Source organism: Terrapene carolina, unplaced genomic scaffold (genome assembly GCF_002925995.2).
Source record: "Terrapene carolina triunguis isolate 2854851 unplaced genomic scaffold, T_m_triunguis-2.0 Scaffold141, whole genome shotgun sequence".
In the NCBI taxonomy this organism is placed as follows: domain Eukaryota; kingdom Metazoa; phylum Chordata; order Testudines; family Emydidae; genus Terrapene; species Terrapene triunguis.
Window position 1 is genome coordinate 7,656,433 of NW_020664492.1, and position 25,163 is coordinate 7,681,595.

At 42.6% G+C, this 25,163-nt stretch overlaps 1 protein-coding gene across 1 annotated transcript; it reads right to left on the reverse strand.

Moving 5' to 3' along the window:
- Positions 1-597: 597 nt before the first annotated feature.
- LOC113406826 (NEDD4-binding protein 2-like 1) lies at positions 598-24,767 on the reverse strand. Its single transcript, XM_026653594.2, has 5 exons — positions 24,595-24,767; positions 8,585-8,712; positions 5,869-5,957; positions 4,758-4,834; positions 598-1,683 (listed from the first exon to the last, which is right to left on the reverse strand). Exons 1-5 carry the CDS (start codon positions 24,732-24,734, stop codon positions 1,431-1,433), a joined length of 687 nt encoding a protein of 228 aa, XP_026509379.1. The 5' UTR covers positions 24,735-24,767; the 3' UTR covers positions 598-1,430.
- Between the last annotated feature and the right edge of the window lie 396 nt (positions 24,768-25,163).

Below are 25,163 nucleotides of genomic sequence, written 5' to 3' on the forward strand. Positions count from 1 at the left end.
GGGCTTAGTCCTGGGGCTTCCAGCAACAACACTGGGTCGTCTCTGAATTCCCCAGGAGTGGCACATTGACTCATTAGAGATGAATGAGGAGAGAAGCTGTTAGCAGAAAGAAAATGATCAGATAATAAATTCCACATTCCTAATAAAGCAATCACTAGAAATCAGGCACATCACCAGCTAAACCAAGGTGCTCAGCCACACCATAATGATATACTTAGGCCTTGGCTACACTCGCGGATTCACAGCGCTGCCGCACAGAGCTCTCTCGCAGCGCTGCAAGTACTCCACCTCTCCGAGAGGAATAGCTTGCAGCGCTGCAGGCGCTGATTACACTGGCGCTTTACAACACTGCACTCGGGGGGTTGTTTTTTTCACACCCCTGAGCGCAGCAAGTGCAGCGCTGTGAATTGCCAGTGTAGCCAAGGCCTTAGAGTTCTTTGACATTCTGTGTGCTCAAAGCACTCTAGAGACATTATCTAGTGAATGCTCACAACTCCCGTGTGAGTTAGGTGGGTAAACATTATCTCCATTTTTATAGATGGGAAACAGAGATGATGTGGTTCGGCAAAGGCTTCCTCAGCTCACATGCCTTAATACCCAAACTTTATAATACACAAAGCACTCAAATTTATTCTTTTTTATTTTTTTTGGTGGTGGTCATGCATGTTTTTAAGGTAGATTACTTTCTCACACTTAAAAAAGGAAAGAAAAGGTCCAATTTTATCTTTTTATTTGACATGGTTTAGACAGAGAAAACTTCCATACATTCAAATACTTACAAAGTTTTTTAGATTTCTTCTGCTTGACTACCTTATGTAGAGTCTTGTAAGGTGAATTTCCTGTAAGAAGACAGGAAACCAATGGAAGAATTGAAAGTTTACACTGGTCAAGCTGAGGTGGGAAGAGGTGAGAAGCACTGAGGCCAGGCAGGAGAAAGTAGAGAAGCTAAAAAAGACTACAACGTGGACAAGTGTCTTGGCAACAGCGACCATGAAGAAAGGGTGGATTTTGGAACTATTAAGGAGAAAGAAGTGATTGGCATTAGTGAGAGACTGCATATGAGGGGAGAAGGAGAGAGAATGTGCCTGGAAGACAGGAAGAAATAATTACACTGCACCAGAAATGTTCATGACCATTTGCAGGCAAGAGACAAACCACATCCCTACCCTGCAAAATTTATAATTGAAGGTTAAGACATGACTGAACAAGGAAAATTGGCAAACACTGAGTGTACTGGGACAGAGATGGTGTGTACAGTTTATATTGGTTTCAGTGATCTCAGATTGTGTAATTGACAAAACAACATTACAGTAATATTTTAAGACTTGTAAATTAACAGAAATAACTCCTGATTTAGATTTAGTAGAAAAATACAAAAATTGAGAGTAAAAGGTTAAATTTTTTTTAGTCTTTTATACCCTAGTGAAATACTAAAATACATTCTGGAATCCACCTCTATTAAATGATCTTTCATTTGTATAGCGGCTGTGTGTTCTTCTGTTTGGGAATGTTGGACACATATTGGAATAAGCCCCAGTGTTGTGAGCGGCATTGGATCCACTGGAATTTCTGCCATCTCTGCTTGGTTTTTCAGAGTGAAGCACGATATGAAAGGTAATGTCATGCTCATACTGGTCTTTCATGCGCTGTATCTTTTCTCTCGGGACACCATGACTGTTTTTTCTATAGAATTAAAATTAACAGAAAAATGTAAGTATTTAACTCTCTACGTGTATCAGATGGATTTTCTTACATTTGCAAACCCTCCTGCTGTGTTTAATAATGCACTAATTCTTTTCCCCCTGGGTCAGGCTTTAACATTTTTGCTATATCTCAGCTAACCTAGTTTTCAAAGCTATTTTTGGCCACTTCACTGCAAAATGTAACCCAAATATTTTTATGGGCAGCCAGGATGTAATTTTAGGTGAATCCCTTGGAACAAGGGCAAGTCCACTGAACCTGCTGCAAAGAACATGGGCGATATCTTTATTATTTTTATGAATCTTATATGTAGCTCTGTTTGATTACTATCATGATGTCTGATGCATGGGTGCAGAGAGTCCTGGGAGAGTTCACATCTTCAGAAAGGCAGACAATGGCATTAGATGCCCACTCATTGATAACCAAACAACACAGGTGCCAAGATCTGTTATTGTTCAAGTCCAAGTGGAGCACAGCACCCTCCACGTAGGGCAGACTCAGGGTCCTACCAGCACAATGGAGACTACCAAAGACTTGGTAAGGCCTCTGATCTGCTGTAACAAACATTGAGGACCGGAGAATGGAAAACCCACAAGGGAAGAACCAAGAGACAAAGGTGCTAGAATCTGCTGTCAAAAAGGGATACTCTCTAGCAAGGGGAGTCCAGAGCAAAACCAGAAGGGAAGACTTGATAGGAGAGGGGGTGCAAAAGGACCCTGGATCTTCTGAAGAATATTAAGACCCAAAGGGCTTTCAGACTGGTGAGGAAACTGAGGCAAGGTCTTGCATGTGGTTGTTTTTCCATACATCTGTATATCTCTTGTGCTTTGTCTAAGTTTGCAAAGTGTATGTCCCCCTTGCTTTAACTGTCATGTAGCCCTCAAAGAGCTAAGTGGTAAACCATGTGGGTAGAACCCTAGAGAGTGTGCATGAGCTACTGAGTTAGGCTTGGGAGGTCTGCACTGGTCTTGGGGCTTAGGGGCAAGTAGGCTGAAGGGCCCCACATCCCAAGAAGGGGTGCCAGCATTGGAGTCTGTACCCCAGGAGTGTACTTGAAAGGCTAGTCTTAGACCGTGTCTGGACACTTCTCAGACGCAGTAGATTTGAAAATATGTGAGATCCAAGGTTTGGATCTAATATAGCAACCTAGTGACCATCCACAAAGAGATGGTGGTTAGACAGGGCAGTAACACCTACCATTGAAGGTAACCCATTGTATCTTGAGACCCCAACTCTTAGTATCAGGGTTAAGGGATAGGGGAGCATTTCAAAATCAGGACACTTTTTCAATGTGTACTGACTGACTGAATAGTTCATTGGTATCCATCCTCAGTCTTTACCTGAATTACTTTCCAATGTGTTGCCTAAAATTGTGTGTTTGAAAGATTTGGTTTAGATATCCACTTGCCTGACATCTGGATGAAATGTTGACATTCATGCCACTGATTAATAGAATAAAATACAAATCATTAGGTAGCTGACCCTAAAATTAATACTATGGTCAGATGTTGACTGCGTGTGTGTTCATTCAGTGTGCTGTCCCAGCTTTGCGGAGATAGCAGACCTCAATTAAACTGCCCAATAAATCCACAGACTCGGTTTTTAGCAAAGGCACCTGGCCAGGTTTATTGTTGACAAAACATGGTAATAGCACCTGGCAGACTCTACGAGGGTACTAAGACATGTATGCTTGTCACAATGGATGCAGCTCAGTCAGTGGTGGGACTTTCCACTGCCCCAAGACACTCCCTCTGAGATACATCTTTATACACCAATACAAACAAGTATTGTTCCTGACGTATTAGGGTGCCACCCATTGTCTTGTACTTGTGGGTTTGATTAATTTTTTTTTATTTATTATGCTGTTATCCTGACCTTATCTTTTTAGTATGGGTCAGTGTGTTCCTGTTATCTTTGGGGAATGTGCTGGTATCGAGGTGTTCTGGTATCACCCTCTGGAATGTGCTTGTGTGAGTGCTCTGTGCCCAGCACCTCTTAGGAATATGTGTTTCTGCAATATCAGCCCTGTGCTTGCCAAATTCTGTGAGCAGGGCCTGCCTCTTGCTCACAACCTGACTTTGCCTCATATCAGCAAAATTTTAACCTCTACTTTAGTTTAGGCCTCAGGCCTCTGATACAAGGCCTTATGTTTCAGGTCCTCTTCTTACGACAAATACATAATAATAATCCTTAAAACCTACTTCTGCTGTGATGCTTACAAATCGCTAACCATCTGGGGCACTGGTTAGGCAACCCAAACTTTTATTGTGCTGCTAAACTCTTCATTTTATTACCTCATCCCCATCCCCAAACCACTTGTCTCTTTTGCACACATTTCTATCCTGTCTGACACCTAGACTGTGAGCTTTCTGGGTAGGGGCCATCATCTTTGGTATTTGTGCAGCACAAAATGGGGAAACTCACTGATCTTTGACGGGTTCACAGCCACTACCATAACACAAATAAATAATCATCATAATCAGCTAAAACCAACATGAATAAGGCAAACTGCCATATTTTTGAGACCAACAATATTTTGTCCCTTATATAGATGTCAGTCAAGATCTAAAGAAGGATCCTCAGGGACTGATCTATTGCATATTATTAATGTAGCATCCACTCCTCCCCAAACTATATTAAAGAAATATTATGGTTATATTTTAAGTGCATAAGTCACAAAATGTTAGTATTATTATATTTATTAATTTATTTGTATTATCGTAGCGCCTAGGTGCCCAAGACATGGACCAGGACCCTATTGTGCTAGGTGCAGAACACAAACATGATCCCTGCCCCTAAGGATCTTATAATCTAAGGAGCAGCTTCCTATTGATTCATACCCTTCAGCATGACTAGAGTTGTTGGATGTTAATTTTGTCCACATTGAGAGCTAAGTAACAAAACTATTCCTCAACCGTCTTCCGCTAGTCATTTACTAGACTATTTCTAGTCAATGGTCAAGGAGGAAGGAGCATCTTACAGTCTTGCTCTTTTTTCTAGCACAAATGTGATAGTAATTGAGATGCAAGCTGATGAATCAAGGAAAAAAGATGTACCTTGCTAACTCTCGAACATTGAATTTCCAGTGTGTGTCAGGTTCTTGGAATATAACTTCATAGTTATTCTCACGTGCCTGAGTTGAAAAAGTGCACAAATTTTAAAGCAGTTACCATTAGATCTTTTACATCTCTTGAAGATTTATGCTAGCACTTAACATTCACTATGTGCCTAGTCACCTACCCGAGGAATTCTCAAACTTAGAGGGTGGACCATTCTTTCCATTCCTAATCACACAGATCATCTTCTTTCCCATTCACAATTACATAACATGTCTGTGGCAACTACAGCAATTGCTTAGATGGAAAAGTGAGATTAGAAAAAAAGTATTTAAAATATTTTTACCTTTTCTAAAAGAATCCAATTTAGTAGCTGGAAAGGACGGGGAGAGAGAGTTTGGGGACCTCTGATCTAGATTGCTGTTACTATGCATTCATCCACAAGTGGTCACGACCTTGATTTTCATTGGAAAAATTACACACAAGCACTAGTTTGATAGCAGCTGAGAGGACACAGAGCCACCGCCATTATTTCCTGCATCTTGGCGGTCTCAGCCTTTTAAACTCTGACAAGATCACAATCCAAAGTGGCTGTACTCAAGCATAACTGAAACATTAGCACTAATGGCCTCACTGTCATACTAGGAAGACTGCAAATAAAGCTACATCTCTGCCAATCATTAAAGGCTGATACAAATGCAGCCTCTAGACTCTTTGTGTGATCTCCACACAGCAAGCTGTAAACTAGGGCCATAAATCAGGACTTTATATGTTTGTCAGATAAACAATATGGAAACTGTTAAATCTAAGACTACTATTGGGGGAAGGGAAATTACAAGTTGATCTCTCAGTAATTATTGGGTAAGTTTAACAACAGACAATATTTTCATGTGATTTTTGCTCTTACTGAACTAAAGAGTTTATTAGCATGTACACAGGCAAACCTCTTCACCACTTCTGCAAGGACTCAACTGTTGATAAATATAACTGAAGATCAAAAGAAAAATTGAAATACTATTTTTTTAGTATTTTCCCATTTTTTTCAATCAGTCCACCTCTTAAATTTCATAGCTAAGCATTTAGAATGATAGTCGATCAGAGTTTTGCCTACCATAATCACATATGGCTTCATTTCCCAAGCGTGGATGTTGGTATTATCAATAATAACTGGGGATTTCCCATTCTTCATTGCTTTATGTGCTGTAACATAACATTAAATAAAGCTCAAAAACACCAGACAACAGATGGATCCAGACTGAAAACATTCTCTATTTGAGAGGTTCTCAAAATTCATTGGACCGTGACCCCCTTCTGACAACAAAAATTACTACACAACCCCAGGAGGGGGGTGACCAAAACCTGAGCCTTGCCGCCCGGGGTGGGGGGAGGAGGAGGAGATAGCCAAAGCCCAAGGGCTTCAGCCCCAGGCAGGGGGCCTGTAACCTGAGCCCTGCTGCCCATGGCTGAAGCCCTCTGGCTTTGGCTTCAGCCCAGGCCCCAGGAAGTCTAATGCCAGACCTGGTGACCCCATAAAAATGGGGTCATTACCCACTTTGGGTTCCCAATCCACAGTTTGAGCACCGCTGCTCTATTTGTACACCCCCCAGCAAAGTGGGGTCCCATTCCTGACTTGGCCTTTGAGGGCCCATCACCATAGGCGCCGACTCTGTGGGTGCTGCGGGACTGAAGCACCCATGGGGAAAAATTAGTGGGTGCTTCCCCCCCACTAGCAGCCAAGCTCCCCCCACCCCCTCCCTGCCTTCGCCTCCCCCAAGCGTGCCGCGTCCCCGCTCCTCCCCCTTCCATTGCTGGGAATGCAGTGCACTCGGGGGAGGAGGCAGTAAAGAGGCGGGGCAGGGGTGGGGACTTGGGGGAAGAGGTGGAATTGAGGTGGGGTCAGAGTGGTGCAAGGGTGGGGGGGGGGGTCGAGCACCCATGGGGCAGAGGGGAAGTTGGCATCTATGCCTATCACAATGAAAATAAATAATAATGGACTGTAATCAGCTAATGCTTTTAAAATTGCTAGAAGATGTTAAGTAGCCAATGGATGTGCTCAGCAGTAAACCTTGAATTAAAAACAATATATTCTAAATATTGATATTTAGTTTTAGAACATACTTGGATTTATATAAGCAGTAGCAATGTAAATAAAATATTTATAAAGGGTGATTGCTAGCAGGTATAAATACACTTTGGTACAATATATACTCCTGGCAGAATTCTGCCCCCTCACAGAAAAATGCAGAAGAAATCTGCGGGTGGACACGCGCCTCTTCCCTGGCAGCCCAGGCAGCGCGTCTGTTCCAGCATGCTTGGAGAAGCCTCAGAGACGCAAATCGCTGCAGGGGGACGGGGGCTAGGTGTGCATGCCTGCATTGATCATTGTCAGGGGGCAGGGCCAGGCATGCATGCCTGCCAACAAGCGAGAGAGCCTGGCATGGAGAGGTAGGGCTTTTTATTATGCACGAGGAAGGCTTTGTCCCCGAGGCAGAAATTGATCTCATGCTCTGAGGCAGAAACATAGCAGCCTGCCTGCCTAGTAACATTGTTAATGTTCCTATTGTTAGTTAACTGTTCCCATTCTCAGTCAATTCCCCCAGGAGCATAAAACCTGCAAACAATTTTAAGGCTGCTACGTTGCCAGAGTGATGTAAAGCCTTATAAATGACAGTAAGGGAATCAGCTAGGAAGATCTATGTGCTTTTACACTTTTTTTCCTGTGCCAAAGTGGCACAATGGAGTTAGATTATAGCTCAGGATTTATTTTACTTACCCATTTAAAAAAAAAGACTTTGAGAGCAAATAAAACATTTACCAAGCAATCAATAAAATGTCAGGACAATCAGAACTGAGCACTTCCCAAAGTACCCAGCCAGGTCCAGGACAATGATTAGCAAAACTCTATGACTCATGTGTGAAAGTCTGAGCAATTTAAAATGACATTCTACTTTTTTTTCCCTTGGCATAATGTAATTTAAATGAAAATCCAGGATTATAACTGGAATGCAGAGTATTAGTTACAAGTATTTGTAACTTAACTTTCATGTGCTTAGGAAATGCTGAATAGTTATTGTGACTTTTTTCTGTATTGTAGTTCAAATAAATTATCAAAACAATTGAAACTGGGGTGATTGTATTGCATTATTTTGACAAATAAAATATGCAGAATTTTTAACTTTTTGACACAGAATTTTTATTTTTTTGGCACAGAATCCCCCCAGGAGTAAATATAATGTCGTAATATTGATATACACAAGTTCACACTCATCAATCTCTTTAAAAGACTGTCACAATTTTCTCCCTAAAATGTTACTGTTATTCAGCTCCCAAACCTAGTAAAAATCTTTCTAATAAACTCTGTAAACCACCTCTTTGACACAACAAATACCTAGTGTAAAAGCCACAAATCAGTCATTGTAGATGGTTAAGCTGCTATATTCTGAACAACGTCAGCTGGGGTTTGTGCACATGTCAATATCTAAATTTCGCAGCAGCTGCACTTCTATAGTGAGTGTGTACTGCTTAAAAAGTTTTTAAAAAAACAAAATTAGCCATGAGTTTATCAAAGTTTGTTCATGTAATATAGAATTTATTTCTTTAACATCCTAGAGAACAAAGTTGAAGACTGTAAATCATATGGTTTTTGACAAGCCATGAACTTCAATGGAAGATCAACTTTAAACTTGCTCTCGCTCATCCCAGGGTGTCACTATAATGCAAGGATACTAAGCTGAAATACTATGGTTTTGAAGGCTGTATAAGTACCTAGAAACTGATGTGAGTGAATCTATTAAGACTGTGAAGAAACTAGGAATGGTTTCAATCACCTCTCTTTTGGTTCCATAAGTGTGCTTCTTCTAGACAATCATGTCTGAACACATAGGTGCCATCTTCCGTGAAGAAAAAGTCATCAGTGCTAAGAATAACAGCACCAGGAAATTCACGTTTCAGTTGTCTGAAAAATGGTGAGAGAAGGATTAGTGCACATAAATCTATTCCTTTACTATATAACTTCCAAATAAAAATTTGCATGACTGACTGCGAATTGCATAATGTTTTCATTCTGCAGATGCCAATTCAAAGAAAATTAAAAATTATTTCCGCAATCTCTTGGAATATAGGCAGAAAGGAATGGAGTTGAAGGGCATGTTTCCCTTCCTTTAATCTATAAGAGAGCTCAACAATAAGTGTCCAACATGTGAGTCTAAGCCACAAATCATGTTGTCTTTCTGAGTTAGCAGGAGGAATGCTTGTAAATTTCCAAAAAGCTATCAATAACCTCAAGCTAATCTGTCTTTTTGGAGGAAACGAAGAGAATTTGAGCATGTGAGTTTTTCAAAGGAAAAACTCTTTGTACATAAAAAAACGAAGACTGTTGGGAAAAACTGGTGGAGTGGCTAAGGGGCATGGTTCGGTGCCAAGTAAGGAAGATGTGATTTTCATCTCTGTTTTACCACTTTTCATATTTTTTCTTCTATCCTACCTCTTCATTTTTTGCCTTTTTAGCTACATAGCACACACATCTGCATTGTCATATTTGCAGATAAATGTTAGCATGATTAATCAAGATTTTCCAGCTCCTTTAATGTAATACAAAGAGAGTGTTATTACATTTTTTTGTCTACCACTGACTTTTTGTTGATTTATTTAGGCTGTGACCCCTTCCTCTTCCCCACCTTTCTGTGACCAACTGGCCAGTTCCTCTGCTGCTCCCGCCCCCAACCACACACACACACACACACACCCCTCTCTACAACACCCCTCCTGGGAAAGGGGATAAAGGGACCTTGCTGCAGCCTCCGAGGCCTGGGAAAGTGGGAGGTGAAGATCAACTGGAACTGTAGGAAGAATTGGGGGAGGGGAGAGGGTAGGAAGACAGATGTGGGGGCAGAGTTAATGGAGGGTCAGGCAGATGTGATAGCAATTTCATTTCTGTAGCTAGATCCCCCCACCACACACACATACACTTTTTTCAGACCATTTTAAGACCTGATACTGGACAACAGGAGAAGTTAGTGGCGGGCAAGACATAGCTGCCATTAACCAGTAACAACAGATACGTGAATAGGTTGTTCAATTTCATATTTTTTGCTGTGATTTTTTTCTACTCATACATGTTATTATTTGGATTAGAACGAATTTCAAATTGGCCAATTACTAGTCACCACCTTAAAACAGCCAGCCACTCTAAATATAGAATAGGGGTACTGAGGGAAGCTCCAGTATTTGTTTTTCTTTTGGTTCAGTTCATGTGCGCAGACCCATGGGTAAGGGAAGCATTAACAGCTCTGACTATGCTGTGTCCCAAGGTCAAATTACATGGTGGTTATATTACATTGTTGGTGTACTGACGCTTGTGGTGAGATAGTGTCACTTTGTATAGTCAGATACAGGGCACTTCTAGAAAATTGTCTTGTGCATTAGCCAAACAGACATTCAGTTCATTTCTTTTTGTCGTCTTGCCTCTTTGAGTGCTTGTGCTCCATATTTTCTTTTTCTTTTTTTGTCCACGGATCTCTCCCTCCTCTCACATTTGAAGCCCGCAGTCTTATCCGCTATCCTTTTGTTTGATGTTGCCCTCACGTTTATTTTTTTCTACCAATGGTCTAATGTCCTCTGCACTAAACTTTTTATTTTTCCAACCCTTTTGACCTTTTTCAGAGCCAATTAAAAGTCCTGCTACAATTTTTACTTCTCTGCTTTTGACTGTTGAGCCCCATTTTTTTCTCCTCTTGATTTTCCTGAGCATTGCTACTTGGTGTGTTTTCCTCATGTTCCTGCTCTACTTCTTTTTTTCCTCATATTTATTTTCCACTCAGTTCTCACTGCCAACTAATTATTAATTATTATTATTATTGAAAACTTTGTAATTGCAACCTCATTGTTAAGTATTTTAAGGTTTCATTTGTAGCCCAGCACAGGTGCAAAAGACAACACTGGCTATATGCATTCTTGAAAAGGACATTAAATTTCTTTACTGAATAATTTCACTGTAGATTGTTCATCTTCTAAAGCAATGTTTCCCAGTGGTGGTGGGGGCGAGAGCGGGGATCAGGCAAGTTAGGAGCTACAGGGCAGAACAGAAGATAACATGGGTGGGAAAGTTGCAGGTGAAATCCATCTTCCTCCTGCATTGCTGTGTCTGCAGATAAAATGTCAGGTGGTGCACTGAAAGCCACCCACCTTCCCTCCCTATACCCACTGTGGCCTCCCACATAGCTGACAGGGGGAGCAGCTCTTATATAGGAGACTTCAGGCTCAGGCAGCTGCGCATCAGTCCAAGTTCTTTTCTCCATTCCTTTAGCACTCAAGTCACCCTTGGGTGCCATCAGTGGATATCATGCACCCCAGACACCATGGATTCTTCTGGTGAATGGGGCTGAGAAAGGGTCAGAACTACCACAGAAAGAGTGGAAGAGAGGAGTCGAGCTAGGTAATAGAGCAAGAAAAAAGAAAGAACAAAGGGAAAAAGTCAATGAGAATAGAGAAAAGCAGACTGACAGGAGAGAGAAAAAAGATAGATGGCAGCAACAGTGTCAGGATATGGTTATGAAGAGTGGGGGCACCCATCCCCCATCCATCTCAAGAGTGCAGGGTGCTCTCAAAGAAGGGTTAAACTACCAGATCCATAATTCTTAAGCTGCAAAACTGTTTCTCAATGTATTATCTAGTTGAGCAATAGCAGGGAAGGAACTGCTTTGGGTTATCTACAAATAAACAGAGAGGCAGACAGACAAAGATTAATTCTGTCATCTCTGTTTGCTGTCTGTCTGTGTACTTGTTTACCTTAATCTGCCTGCTGTTAGAAGTTCCTCACTTGTAAATTGTGTTGTATATTGCTTTAGACTGTGCAATTATTCTACATAAATTCATATCAGTAGGGTTCAGCTGTTGAGTTTGCTTCTTTTTTCCATTGTGGCTTTTATCTGCCAGTTAAATGAGTGCCAGTTTATGGTAGCTACTGCCACATACAGCTGTGACTCAGTAGTTACTGGCTGATGGCCAGAACTAGCCTCTGTATTATAAAAGTTCCATAGACTGCACCATCCAAAAGCTGGATCTGCAGTGAAGAATTCAGCTGTTTGTAACTGACTATTTGTATTAGAGCCTGCCAATATATCAATCCACACTAACTATCTTGCTCTTGTCCATACTGACATTGTTTCAACTGTTTAATTTGCATTGCCTTTGGGTACCTATCTTCCAGTTCCTGGCATAGCTACCAGAAGCAGGAAGACCCGGAAAGGCCATCAGTCCCCTGTGGGGCAGTAGTAGGAGGCCTATCTTAAGCATCTTCATGCTGTCCCCATTGGCACTAAATTGGTTTAGACCTGCTGAAAGCTATTCTAATCTAAATAGTTCTTAAAAATGAAAGAAAACAGGTTGAAGCTTGTGTGAGCCTGAGGTGTATTGCAAGTATTTTAATGGGTTAGACCGGTTAGAATGGTACATTCCTCTAGTGTACTCTATGCTTGCATCTCTTGTTTCTAACTTGCCTTTTGCAGACTGTCCTGTGACTGTTGTGACTAATACATCCAATACCTCCTATTTCTGCTTTCTATATTACTAAGCATGGTTATTAAAAGCATTCAGGCTTTAAGATCTTTTAGTTTATTTGAGTTCAATGTAACCTCTATTTCCTATAAAACCCCAATGCAGGACCAATATTTGCAATTATTTCAGTTCTGAGTAACTCTTAGGTTGTGCAGATACTGCCAAAATCTTCCAATATGAGTTCCTAAAGTTTGGCACCTAAATCCACATTTAAGCACCTAAAGCAGTGGCCTTATTTTCAAGGGTGCTGTGCACCACTATCTCCCACTGACATTACAGCTAAGGGTGTAGAAGCTTGGGGTTAATTTTCAATTAAATGCTTCTGTATTGTATTTGCTGAAGTAATTTCATGGCTAAATGTCCAATGATGGCAATGAGAAAAAGCTTTGGTATCTGTGTGTTACCATCTGGAAGTTGGTTTGGGAGCAAAGATGTTGCATAACTGAGTCTCATGACAAAAATCCTGAATTCTCTCAAGTTAGGTTTATACAAAGTAACTTAAAACAACCTACAGACATTTTGTGAAGGCAGTGTGATGTGGTAGAGCCAAAGTTCATTGTGGCATATGATAAAGCCTACGTATGACCCTAACGTTAGACAGAGAAAAGAAGAGCAGTTCATGTCTTTCAGAACTCTAGGGCAAGTTCTGTGCTTGAGACTTCAACTACATATTAAAACCACCTGCAGCGATAAACCATTACTCTCAGTGAAAGGAATTAATTTAATTTTGTCAGACCTCCAACCTCCCATTTCAAATGGGGAAGAAAGGAAGGAAAAATTATAAAATGTTAGTGATATTCCTAAGTTTCTTTCCATTGCCAGTCCAATTGAATATTGGGCTCATAATCACAAAACTCAAATTTAATTAATTTTTCCTCAAATGCCTCTAAAATTAAACCATTCTACTAGAATTCTTTGAGGGGGTCCAGTGGATATAGTGTACTTAGATTTTCAGAAAGCCTTTGACAAGGTCCCTCACCAAAAGCTCTTAAGCAAAGTAAGCTGTCATGGGATAAGAGGGAAGGTCTTCTCATGGATTGGTAACTGGTTAAAAGATAGGAAACAAAGGATAGGAATAAATGGTCAGTTTTCAGAATGGAGAGAGGAAAATAGTGGTGTCTCCCAGGGGTCTGTACTGGGACCAGTACTATTCAACATATTCATAATTGATCTGGAAAAAGGGGTAAACAGTGAGATGGCAAAATTTGCAGATGATACAAAAGTACTCAAGAAAGTTAAGTCCCAGGCAGACTGCGAAGAGCTACAAAATGCTCTCTCAAAAATCGGTGACTGAGCAACAAAATGGCAGATAAAATTCAATGTTGATAAATGCAAAGTAATGCACATTGGAAAATATAATCCCAATTATGCATATAAATTAGCTGTTACCACTCAAGCAAGAGATCTTGGAATAATTGTGGATAGTTCTCTGAAAACATCCACTCAATGTGCAGTGGCAGTCAAAAAAGCGAAGAGAATGTTGGCAATCTTTATTAAAGGCATAGAAAATAAGACAGAAAATATCATACTGCCTTTATATAAATACATGGTAGGCCCACATCTTGAATACTGTGTGCAGATATGGTTGCCCCATCTCAAAAAGATATATTGGAATTGGAAAAGTTTCAGAAAAGGGTAACAAAAATGATTAGGGGTTTGGAAAGACTTCCATATGAGGAGAGATTAATAAGACTGGGACTTTTCAGCTGGGAAAGAGACGACTAAGGGGGGATATGATTGAGGTCTATAAAATCATGCTTGTTGTGGAGAAAGTAAATAAGGAAGCTGGGAATGGGCAACAGGCTGGATCACTTGATGATCACCTGTTCTGTTCATTCCCTCTATGGTACCTGGCATTGGCCACTGTTGGAAGACAGGATACTGGGCTAGATGGACATTTGGTCTGACCCAGTATGGCTGTTCTTATGTGTGTGTTTGTGTGTAAACACCAGGGAGGGGGGTAAAAACAGCATGTCCCCCTCCCAGCAGGGGAGGGGAGGGAGGAAGCTGCGCAGACACCAGCGTTGCTCCTGGTCTGCTGTCTCTGGCTGTCTTGGGCTGGCAGCCCCACCATCTTGCTTAAGTGGCTGCCCCACGAGCGGGGGCGGGGGCAGAGGTGTCTACCTTTAAGATGCAATACAGGCACAGTACAGTACATGCTTTTTTTTTTTTTTTAATCTTTGCTGCTGCCTTATTGGTTACTTCCGGTTTCACATGGTGTCCAGTTGACTGGTCAGCCCGTAACTATGGTGTTCGTATCTTTGCGGCTCTACTGTATTGTCTACAATTTACAGATGGAGAAACTGAGCCATAGAGTTTAAGTGACTCGCCCAAGATCACAGACCAAGTCAATTGCAGAGATAGAAGAGTAGCCCAAGAATCTTGGCTCGTGGTCCTGTGCTTGCTACTACACCACATTGCAAAAGTCATACAGCTACATAATCTATGCCTTCCAACCCCTGAAAAGAACTCATGTTCACATAACTGCTTTAAAGCACAGATGTCTAAACAAAATACTCTTGGTACTTTTGCAAACAGTTACTTTTTCATCTTGCTTCAGACCTGATTCTGCCCTGTTCTGTGCAAAGAACTCCAATTGTTTGGGAGTTTCACTCTCTCAGTATTGGCGAAATACAGCCCTTTCTTAGCAAAATAAGCATGAGAACCAAATTAAACAACCACCATCACATTGTCCCTGAGATCTTGGAGCAAGATCTTGAGTTCTGTCCAGAAGTTACATTCTGCATGAATGTGCCTATATGTCTACTGATCATTTAGTTGCAGGAAAGTTTAACTCCAACTGCTGCAAAATGAAAAAATATGGTGATGTATATGTTTAAAAAGGAACATTTACTTTCTGCCAACGTGTTGTCACCGTGGCAATGAAACCGGTATTTCTGTATGTTGATAAACTTAAACTGACCTTGTGTCTTAACTCTGATGTTGCAAAACACTGTCTTGCCCTCTGTCTCAATCTTAGCCTCCGAATCATGACCTTTACTGTAAAAAAAATAGTTTAGATAGTGTAAACATAGCCCCTTCTTTCTTTGATTGTCAGAGGAAGAGGTGGTTATCTTGAGAGGAATAATATTGTCCCCTCTGAATTGCTACTTCAAAGTTCCTTGAGCAAGAAAACAGATAAGCATCTTTTAGTCAAATTCACAATTTGAGAAAATAAGTTGCTTAATCAGGACAAGTTAATTGTTGTTCCTTGATGTGTGCCTTATCTCACTCCAGACACAGATCACATACATTCAGATATTTCACATGGTGGCTTTGATATTCATCCTCATAGCTATCTAGACTGTATCTGCAGGGTGTTTGTAAACTCAAAACTAGCACTACCAGTTTCACCCCATTGGTATTTAGGGCTAACAGCTTCCAATATATTTGTGCTTCAAAAAGAAAATTATTTTACATAATGTATATTACAAATTATGAATCATTAGCACATTTGATATTTTCTGTTTTTAGAAGCATATATGTAAATGCCTATTGACAATAGCATAAGCTTACATTAAATGAAAGGAGATGTTTACATTTGGCTTTGTAAAGTAACCAAACTGAAATATTGTAATAATAGGGTCTCATGTTTTCAGTAAACTTTTTTACAGTCTATGTAAAAGGCTAATTGTCAGAAGCTTTCTCTTTTGACCTTTATTATTTGAAGTGCACACAGTACTCCTAAAAATCACCCGTGTCAGTCTACCCATATTAAGAACATGTTGATTTTTGACTGAAGTAAAGTTATATAGTACCACTATCAATAGTGTCACCATAAATACTACCCTGAACAACACAATGCCTACATTTTATCAAAATCTACACCAGGCATTAAAATGGGAATTTTTGTGACTAATACAAATTTAATAGTAGATTTTGAGCAGAATTGTAAAAAGAAAAACCCACATATTAGTTAGATTAGTACACACAAAACCATATAGAGAAAGAAAAGACTGAAAACATAGCTGGTAGCAAGATCAAAGGATGCTTGTAACTGAACCTTATCAGCTCTGTTTTTTATTATTAAACATTGTCATTGGACTTTAAGTACTAAAATGTGATAGGGAACATTTGTCTAACTGCTAATATGAATTCACATGGGTTGGGCCATTTTATTGCCTAACAACATACACTCTATTGTCTTAGTGTGATTATAAAATATATAACTTTTATTTACAATAAATTGTTTAAATATTTTGTATCTTGCTAAACAATAATTTTGTCATTAGACTGGACAGAATAAGACTGCTTTAGGGAAACAGTATTTCCTCTATTTGTAATGAAATTCTCGTCATTCAAATATTTTGGATATCTAGCTTTAGAAGCCAGCACATAAACCATGATATCTTTCTTCTTCCCCTCTCCTGTTCTGCTTGAACTCTAACACCAACTTTCCAATGGGCTTTAACTGTAAGAGGCAATTATTTAGAAAGCTGAATTGGGGATGTTTCTTGAGACTATTTAAAATATTCTGTATGAGATCCTCACTCCTGCTCCAGCCACTTTATGCTAGGTAAAAGGGCCAGAGCAGCATAAAGGGAATTTCCCACAGTGAGGGTGCAGTGGAAGAGAGCTGTAAGGCTGTTGGTCGAGGATCCTATGACAAGCCCTGGTGTAGGGGGATGTATCAGTGGTGGGACGGGAGCACACAGCACTGCTGTGGCTTGTAGGGCATCCTAGGCAGGTTGCTGTAACGTAGACCGCCCCAGGGTTGTCCAACTTATGCTGGAGACCTCTCCACCCTCCAGAATACCACAAGACTGGGAGGGGGGCAAAGGTAGCATAAGCCACCAGATACCCTCTCCACACTTAGAGCTGCAAGTTCTCATCCTCTGTGTATTGGTTTACTCTCTACCAGCTAGGAACTGTATCTCTACTTGTAATAAGAGTAGTAATAATAATATAGCAATAAAAAAATACAGTATGTAGAGAAAAAACCAGAACAGTACAGGCACTATAGAAAAGAGACGTCCCAGATAACTTCTCTGATAAAAGAACTGCAAACTGTTGTAAGTGTATATAATGTACGAGAACACAGTCCATGATGGCATATGTTGCTTAAGGGTTTCTAGGGAAGTCCTTGTATATACCCATGGAAGGTCCACTTTAAAAAAAAATTGAAATTTAATATATCAAGGAAAGAAAACCAATACAAAAAGAATACCAACATCTGGTTCTGTTGGATTTTTCAACAGTCATTGATGTCGCTGACACAAGGTATTGTGGGATCTTGTGGAATGGACAAACAGCTCTCCAGTAGCTTTGTTCCTTCTTGGAGAGATCCCACAAGGTCACGCTGGCCAACTGTTGTCCACTCCAAAGGCACTCAGACGTGATCTGCAGGGTTCTGTCTTATCACCCCTCCTGTCCAATGTTTATATGAAATAACTAGATGAGTTGGGAAGCATTGTAATCATGCTAATTATTTATTATTTTTCAGGTTCACACATCATTCTACATTCTTGGTGTTTTACAACAATAAGGATAAAATTCAAGTCCTTTTTTCACTGAGAGCACTGCATATTAACTCTTCAAGGCTTCCATATAATCATTTCTGATTTAACTATATGCCTGTTTCCGTCCATGCAAACAAGAAGTTTATTTTCAACTTCATTTTGAGTGGGTGTTGAAATGCAAGTAAGCAGCTGGGGAGAGGCCTTCAGGTTCATGGATAACATTGCTGGGGAAATAATCAGAGCTTTCAGGTGTTTTTAATCACAGAATTTGAAAGACATTGAGTCCTAGAAAGCATACTGAAATGGATATTCCTATCATTCAGATTGGGAAAGGCATCATAGGTTACCCATATCCAGCAACTGGTACAGTTCCAGGATTTTTATTTGTTGCCTATTTAATGGCTTAGGGTTCTGATGCATCTAACCCTAGTTCCACATGCCCATTCTGTTCACGCCTCACAAAGCAAGGGATCACTGGAACATCTAGAAGGGCATTTAGTATGGTGTACACTCAAGGATCATTCATATTTAGAACGCATGCACTTTCACAGAAAGTACCTTTTTACTTGTAATACTGATTGCAAGACTGTTATTATTGCCAGAAAAGACTTTGGTGAGCTGACACAGGAGTTCCCTATGGTGTTGTAGAGTCAGAGCAATTATAGTGCCCCACAGCACAATGTATCATGTTCTCTGTGTCAGGAAGGAGTGGTTTACTTGGATTAGAGCCAACTCTCTAATCAGTAGCAATAGGTCAGAATGGAGGGGGGGTTTACATGAGAATTATGTGCTGATTACACATTATTAATAGTCAAAATTAAATTCCTACAATATGTTAATGAGCTACAGGATCTATTAGTCATAGCCCATAAACTTCTGGATATCTGGATATGCATTCAAGATCCTACTAACCTTACAAAAGGGTTGGAGTGGAGACTAAAATAAGAAGAAGGAAAGGAATTTGACAAAAGGGTGAGAAATAAGTATATAGAGAAAAAGAAACACAAACTATATGGAACAATATGCTAGTATCATTAGTCCTAGCATTTCTTAGAGCCCTCTATCAGTAGGACCACTCACTGCATGTCTTAGGAGGGATACAGAGATGACCCTCTTAAAACTAGGAATCAAAAGAGACCGGAATTATTGGCTGAAAAGTTATATATTGGCCTATTAACTTAAGGGGCGAGTTCGAATGGTCTGTTATGATTGTTAGATCAGGTCCTAGTGTTTGTGCAGTGATGCCAAATAGATGACACTATCGTGTGTTTTGTGCATCATGGTAATACAGTAATGGGTGTAGATGTAAATATTGTACAGTAGAGCTACTTTAAGAATCAGTGCATATAATGAATCCTGTGTCCTTCCCACATATGTAACCTGAAAGTAGCCTGGTGAAGCCAATTGAAATGAAGGCCTTGATCCCACACAGTTGGGATGAATTGCAGTTGTTAGTGATAAGCTGCAAGGTTCATGGAGTTTCTCAAAATTGTAACTATAAATCAGGGAAGTTACCCATGCTGCCTGCTCCTACATAGCCTAGCTTGAGTAAGAGTGGTCATACTGCAAAACAACACTCGAGCCACACACAGTGACTTGTAATGGCAGCTGAGAAGTTGCACTAATTTGAGCTGTAGTATGTACCTTCTGGGATGCCAACCAACACAAGTTAGAAACTCCATCACACTCATGTTGAGGGGTTTTGTGTGTGAAGGGGACCCATGTTAGGGGCAACTTGAGTTATTACTAGAGTGACTCCTGCAGTGAAGATAAGCCCTCTGGACATAAAGGTGCTGCAGATGCAATGTTATGGACACCTGGGAGCCAGTACCTCATGTCAGTTCAACCACAACTTCTGACTGCTTACTAATTTGCACTGATAGGCTCAGAAGGATTGTAACCATAGTGTGGAGTGGGGTGAAAATACATTGATATTGCAAAGTCCCCCTAGTGGATTTCATGGAGTCTATGGCATGTCTCCCTTGTCATGGTAAAAGCGCTGCTAAGAGTAGGGGTTAGGGTTTATTTACTTTTTTTTAGGGATGGGGCCCTTTTTGAGGGAATGTGAGGAGTTAGGCTGGGGTTGTGGAGTGGAAAGCTCCTCCCGCGTTAGGCCTTGCATGACTATTGCCCAGAAAACTTTGGTGAGCTTACACAGGAGAATACCAGTCTCTTTTCTTATGGGGTCGTAGAGTCAGAGCAATTAAAGTGCCCCACGGCATTGTATATCATTTCTCTGCCTCAGTAAGGAGTGGTTTACTTGGATTAGAGCCAACTTTCTAATCAGTAATTGTCTCACTGTCTTTTGTACCCACCCCTCCACCCCATCTATATCCGTCTGTCTCTTGTCTTACACTAAGGCTTTGTCTACACATAAACTACTGCAGCTGTGCTGTAGTGCTTCAGTGAAGACGCTACCTACGCCAATAGGAGGGCTCCTCCCGTCAATGCAGATAATCCACTTCCCCAAGAGGCAGCATCTAGGTCGAGGGGAGAATTCTCCCATCGACCTAGTTCTAGCCACACCAAAGGTGAGATTGGTTTAACTGTGTCGCTTAGGGGTGTGGATTTTTCACACAGCCTGTGTGTTAATTTTCTAATGTAGATCAGTCCTTAGATTGCAAGGTCTGTGGGGCAGAAACTGTTTTTCTGTTCTATCTGTGCAACACCTGGAACAGTGGGTTTCCCGGTCCATGGCTATGATTCCTAAGCACTAGGAGTTAGATTTACAAAGGGAGTTAGGTGCCCACCTGTCACTTTAGGTGCTTAAATCCAAAACATAGGTGGCCACTGAGCAGGGCTTTTGAGGACCTAACTGGAGGTGCCTAAATTTCTGCTAGTGGACATGTACAATGCTGCTTCAGTCCTGAGGCCCAGGGCCTAGCTCATACTGAAGTCCCAGCTGGATCCTCAAACTATCTTCCCCAATCTGGGAGATGTTGTCAGAGCACGCCTACTAGGTCAAGGTCGGTACAACACACAGATGGTGGTACCACCCTAGTTTATACTCCAATAGCCCAGGGGTTAGTGCACTCATCTATGATGTTGGTAGACCCAGGTTCAAATGCCCATTCTGCCTCATGTGGAGCAGCGACTTGAAGCAAGGTGTCCCATATCCCAAGTGAGTTCCCTAATCATTGGGCTATAGAATCAATCTTTCTTACCCACTGAATAATTAAGTATTTTATACAAAGTGGAACAACTTCAACGGGAAAGTGGGAAATAGCTGCCCTAGAGTACCTATTGCCAAGTGGTTAGGGCACTCACTAGGAGGGAGACCTGTCTTCAAGTCCCTGTTCTACATCTCACACAGTGTGGATTTGAACCCTGGTCTCCCACATCCTGAGCAAGTGCTACACCACCTCCTCCTTACTTTTTTTTGAGAAAGGACTGACCTGGTTTAGGTGCCTAACTGTTGGAGAGGGTTCACAGCTGTGATCCCAAGCAGAGGGGGTGCCTCTCACTAGACATTTATCTCTGAGGGGCATGCACACCCCTCTCCTCAGCTCTTCCTACTGTCCAGCTTAGGTGGCTCCCCATTCAGCCTGCTGGCTTTTGTGAATCCCATTCTTAGGCGTCTTACCCTTCCCCAGACATTGCATAGGGAGCCTGGGTGCCTGAGGGCTATGGATGCCAGTTAGGCATTGCACTGCTGAATCTAAGTCCCCTTGGTAGCTCTAGGCTTATGGTAACACTCTCTCTGCTTATTATATTTATAATTTGTAAGTGGTTTAATGAGTTCACACAAGAAGTCTGTTGCAGAGCCAGGAAAGGACCCAGAACACATGAGTACCAGTCTAGTGCCTTAAGCAGAGAGCCATCCTTCCTCTGCTATACTTTGTGGATGCAACATATTTACCCGTGCCTTTAGATTATTAGCCCTTCTTAAGAAGAACACCAGTTTGGCACTGACCTTTCTCTGAACAGCAGCATATACAGTTACAGTGCTATAGATGTGATTAAAAGTAATTATTTCTAAGGATAGATTGATAAACTCAATTTGTTGCAGCAGTTCTGAAGAAAAAGCAGATTGTTTTGCTTGTTTAAGATTTTTGCAAGCTACTTTTCCCATGGGGCTGAAACCTAACTTTTCACCATTGTGAATCCATTTTCCTCTTTTCCCTGAATCAATTTCTCTTGTGTTACTCTTCCCTCCTAATGGGGCATGATTAAGATGCACAAGTGACTTAACCGCAACACACACACACACACACACACCTAATCATCGCTGCATGCAAGTCTTTGTGAAACCACTCACACTGGTGCCTTTGCTCTTCCATGCCAGTTGTTTTCCTCAGTTCACACATAAACTTGTGTATGCATTTAACTTGCCTGTTAACTGACATCACACAGAAACAGCAGAAAAATGGGAGAGGAGATTGTCTCATATTCACAGAATGGTAGTACATAAAGCTGAATATGAAATGTACATGGACAGACAGAAAAGAAAAAAACAACCCAGCTATACAAACAGTTAGCACACAGCAAGCAAGGCTGTAATTCTACCTTGCACTAGCCTGTCACATGCTAACTGTCCATATGGACCCTGTGGCCATGCAGTAAAAGTTCCATAGCACACTTTGATCTGCTCTACCTTGAAATGGGAGTAGATCAAAGTGCACTCCGGAAGGTGACGTGCAGGGCAGCAGTGTCCACATGGACAGTTAATGAGCAGCAGGCTAGCGCTAGGTAGATTTAAACATGAGCTTACCCTGTACTAACAGTTGATATAGACGTGCCCCCAGCCTCAACTCCCATTAGAAGATGATGCTTGATGTACATTAACCTCTAACAGTGTGATGAGGGTTTTATCAGATTTGCACTTTGTCACAGATCCTTCAGAGGAAAAAAGGACGCTCTTATACTTTAGGCAGTGTCATAGATCATGGGAAAGCTGGATTTATTCCTGACTCTGCCACAGACTTCCTTTGGGATGTGGGACAGTCAATCTCCCAATTCCCCATGCATAAAATGAGATAATACTTCCCTACCTGATAAGCGTATTGTGAAGCTACAGTAATTGGGTGAGATCCTCAAGCCCATTCCAGCCCCTTTAGGCTGAAGAAAAGGACCAGAGCAGCATAAATGGGCCTTAAAAGTCCCAGTTCCAGCTGAGGTTTCCTTCAGTACAGCCAGGACAGTAGACAGCAGTGAGCCCTGGTGCAGGAAGCATGCTGGGAGCAGGAGGGATATGTGAAGAGTAAGGCCATAACACTGCAGCCTACAGGGCAACTGGGGGAGCCTGCCATAATTTAGAGGCCCCCAGGACTGTGTATGGTATGCTGGGGGCCTCTCCAACTTCTTGGCCAAGGCAAAAAAATGCCTTAAAGTCCCCCGTGCTGCATAAGAGATGCAGCACAGAATCTTGCCCGTGGTATATGTAAGGTACTTGTATACTGTGCTGTGTAATCCAAGGTTTTTTCTTCAATGAGGGCTGTCTGCATGGGAAATTAAGCCAAATTAATTAACCATATGAATTCAACACATCCTTCCATGCTGATGATGCTCGTTAAAAAAAATAATGCATCAATTAAATTTGAGACTGTACTCCTTGGGGGAGAACTGTATGTCTCCTGCTCTGTTTTACCCGCATTCTGCCATATATTTCATGTTATAGCAGTCTTGGATTATGACCCAAAACATGTTGTTCATTTTAAGAACACTTTCACAGCAGATTTGACAAAACACAAAGATGGTGTGATTTCTAAAAATCGATAAGCTCATTTGGAAGTAAAGTGGCCTTAGTTTGCTTTAGCTTTGAGTTAAACTAAAGCAAAGAGTTTTGTTTTGTTTTTGTTTTGTAGTGACGAGCTAGGAGAATACATCACAAAGTCTAAGCACCAGGTCAGAAAAATGAGTGGTGGAGAGTGCACAACAGGAGGAAGAAAAGGTATCGCAGAGATGAAAATTGGTCTGTGTATGTAAAGTGGCTAGGAAGTGTTGACGGGCATGGTATACAAATCCAAAGAATGCACTAAAAGAAGAAAACTCACAGCTTCTATGTGGTCCAATCACTGCTTATTGTACGTCAGTTCAGTTCAACTTTATTAACAAAAAGGAAACAACAGCGACAATCAGTTTCTACATTATCTTTCCTTCCGCAAAGGGGGGGGGGGGAGGGAAGAGGCAGGTTTGCCCCCCAGCGTGAAGCTACTGCTGACACCTTGTTCACTTTACACCAACATCACCCAGTACAGGTCTGTCGCATCTTAGGCGCATTTAACATGTGCGATTTCAGCTTTACGCAGTCGGCAAAAACAAAAAAGAGAAAAATAACAATTTAAACACTGTTTCTGTAGTGCAGGCGATTCTGCCCACTATTCCACTCAATGTAACTTTGACTATACGCGATTTTCGCTTTAGCCGCTTACTGCGCAAGGTAACCCCAGCAAGATGAGACAGACCTGTAGCGCCAGACACGTGACTGCTGGTCCCGCAGCCTGATGACAGGAACCCGGCACTTCCTCCCCCAGCTTCGGAGAGGGGGGGAGGGGGCAAAGCCGCGGGCGCTACCGCCGCCGCTGTCCGGATGTGGGAGACACTTGAGGGCAAAGGCTCCGCTCCCCGACACTGGCCGCACGAGACAACAGCCACGTGCGGAGCAGCCAGCAAATGTTCCCCGCGGCCGGGCCGCTCCCCGTCAGCCTGCGCCCGGCACGGACACCTCGGCCGGGATGGCCGCGCGGAGAGCGCTTGGCCCCGCCACACCCAGGCCAGGCTCCGGCCCGGCGCCTGCCGCGGCAGCCCCGCAGGGGGAGCGGCCCGGAGCAGGGCGGGGCGCCCCTTGCCCCCGCGGGGCCGCGACACCCCGGCGCCCCCGTTACCTGGCCCGCGTGGTTTTCCCGGAGCCGGGCAGGCCGCGCAGCAGGTAGAGGCGTTTGCTGAAGCGGCGCCTGCGGGGCTGCGCCCGGGCCGGGGGCTGCAGGCTCAGGGCCTCGAAGGCACGGACCAGGCTCCCCTCCATGGGCGCGGAGCGGGCAGCTGCCAGCCGCAAACAGCGGCCCCGCCGGCACTGAGCATGCGCGCTAACAGCCCAGCCGGGCATGGCCACGTGCTCCGGGGCGCGCGGGGCTGGGCAGGGCCGAGCTGACGGCGGCGGCAGGACGAGGGGCGGGGCCCCAGGCCCAGCTCAGGGGGAGCGGGGGTTGAGCCCGTGCGCGAGGCGCTGCCAGCCGCGGCGGGAGGGAGGAACCGTTACTCCAGGTCCGCTGAGCCGGCTGCAGCGCCTGCAAAAAAAAAAAGGGGGGGGGGCGGCGCAGAGGCGGTGGCGCGTAGCGCCGGGTTCCCAGGGCTGTGCCCGTCCAGGCCCCGCGCCAGAGCCCAGTGCCCGCCCACGGCCCCACCTGCGCTCATGCTGTGAGTCGCTCAGGGAGCGGCGAGTCTGTGACGTCTG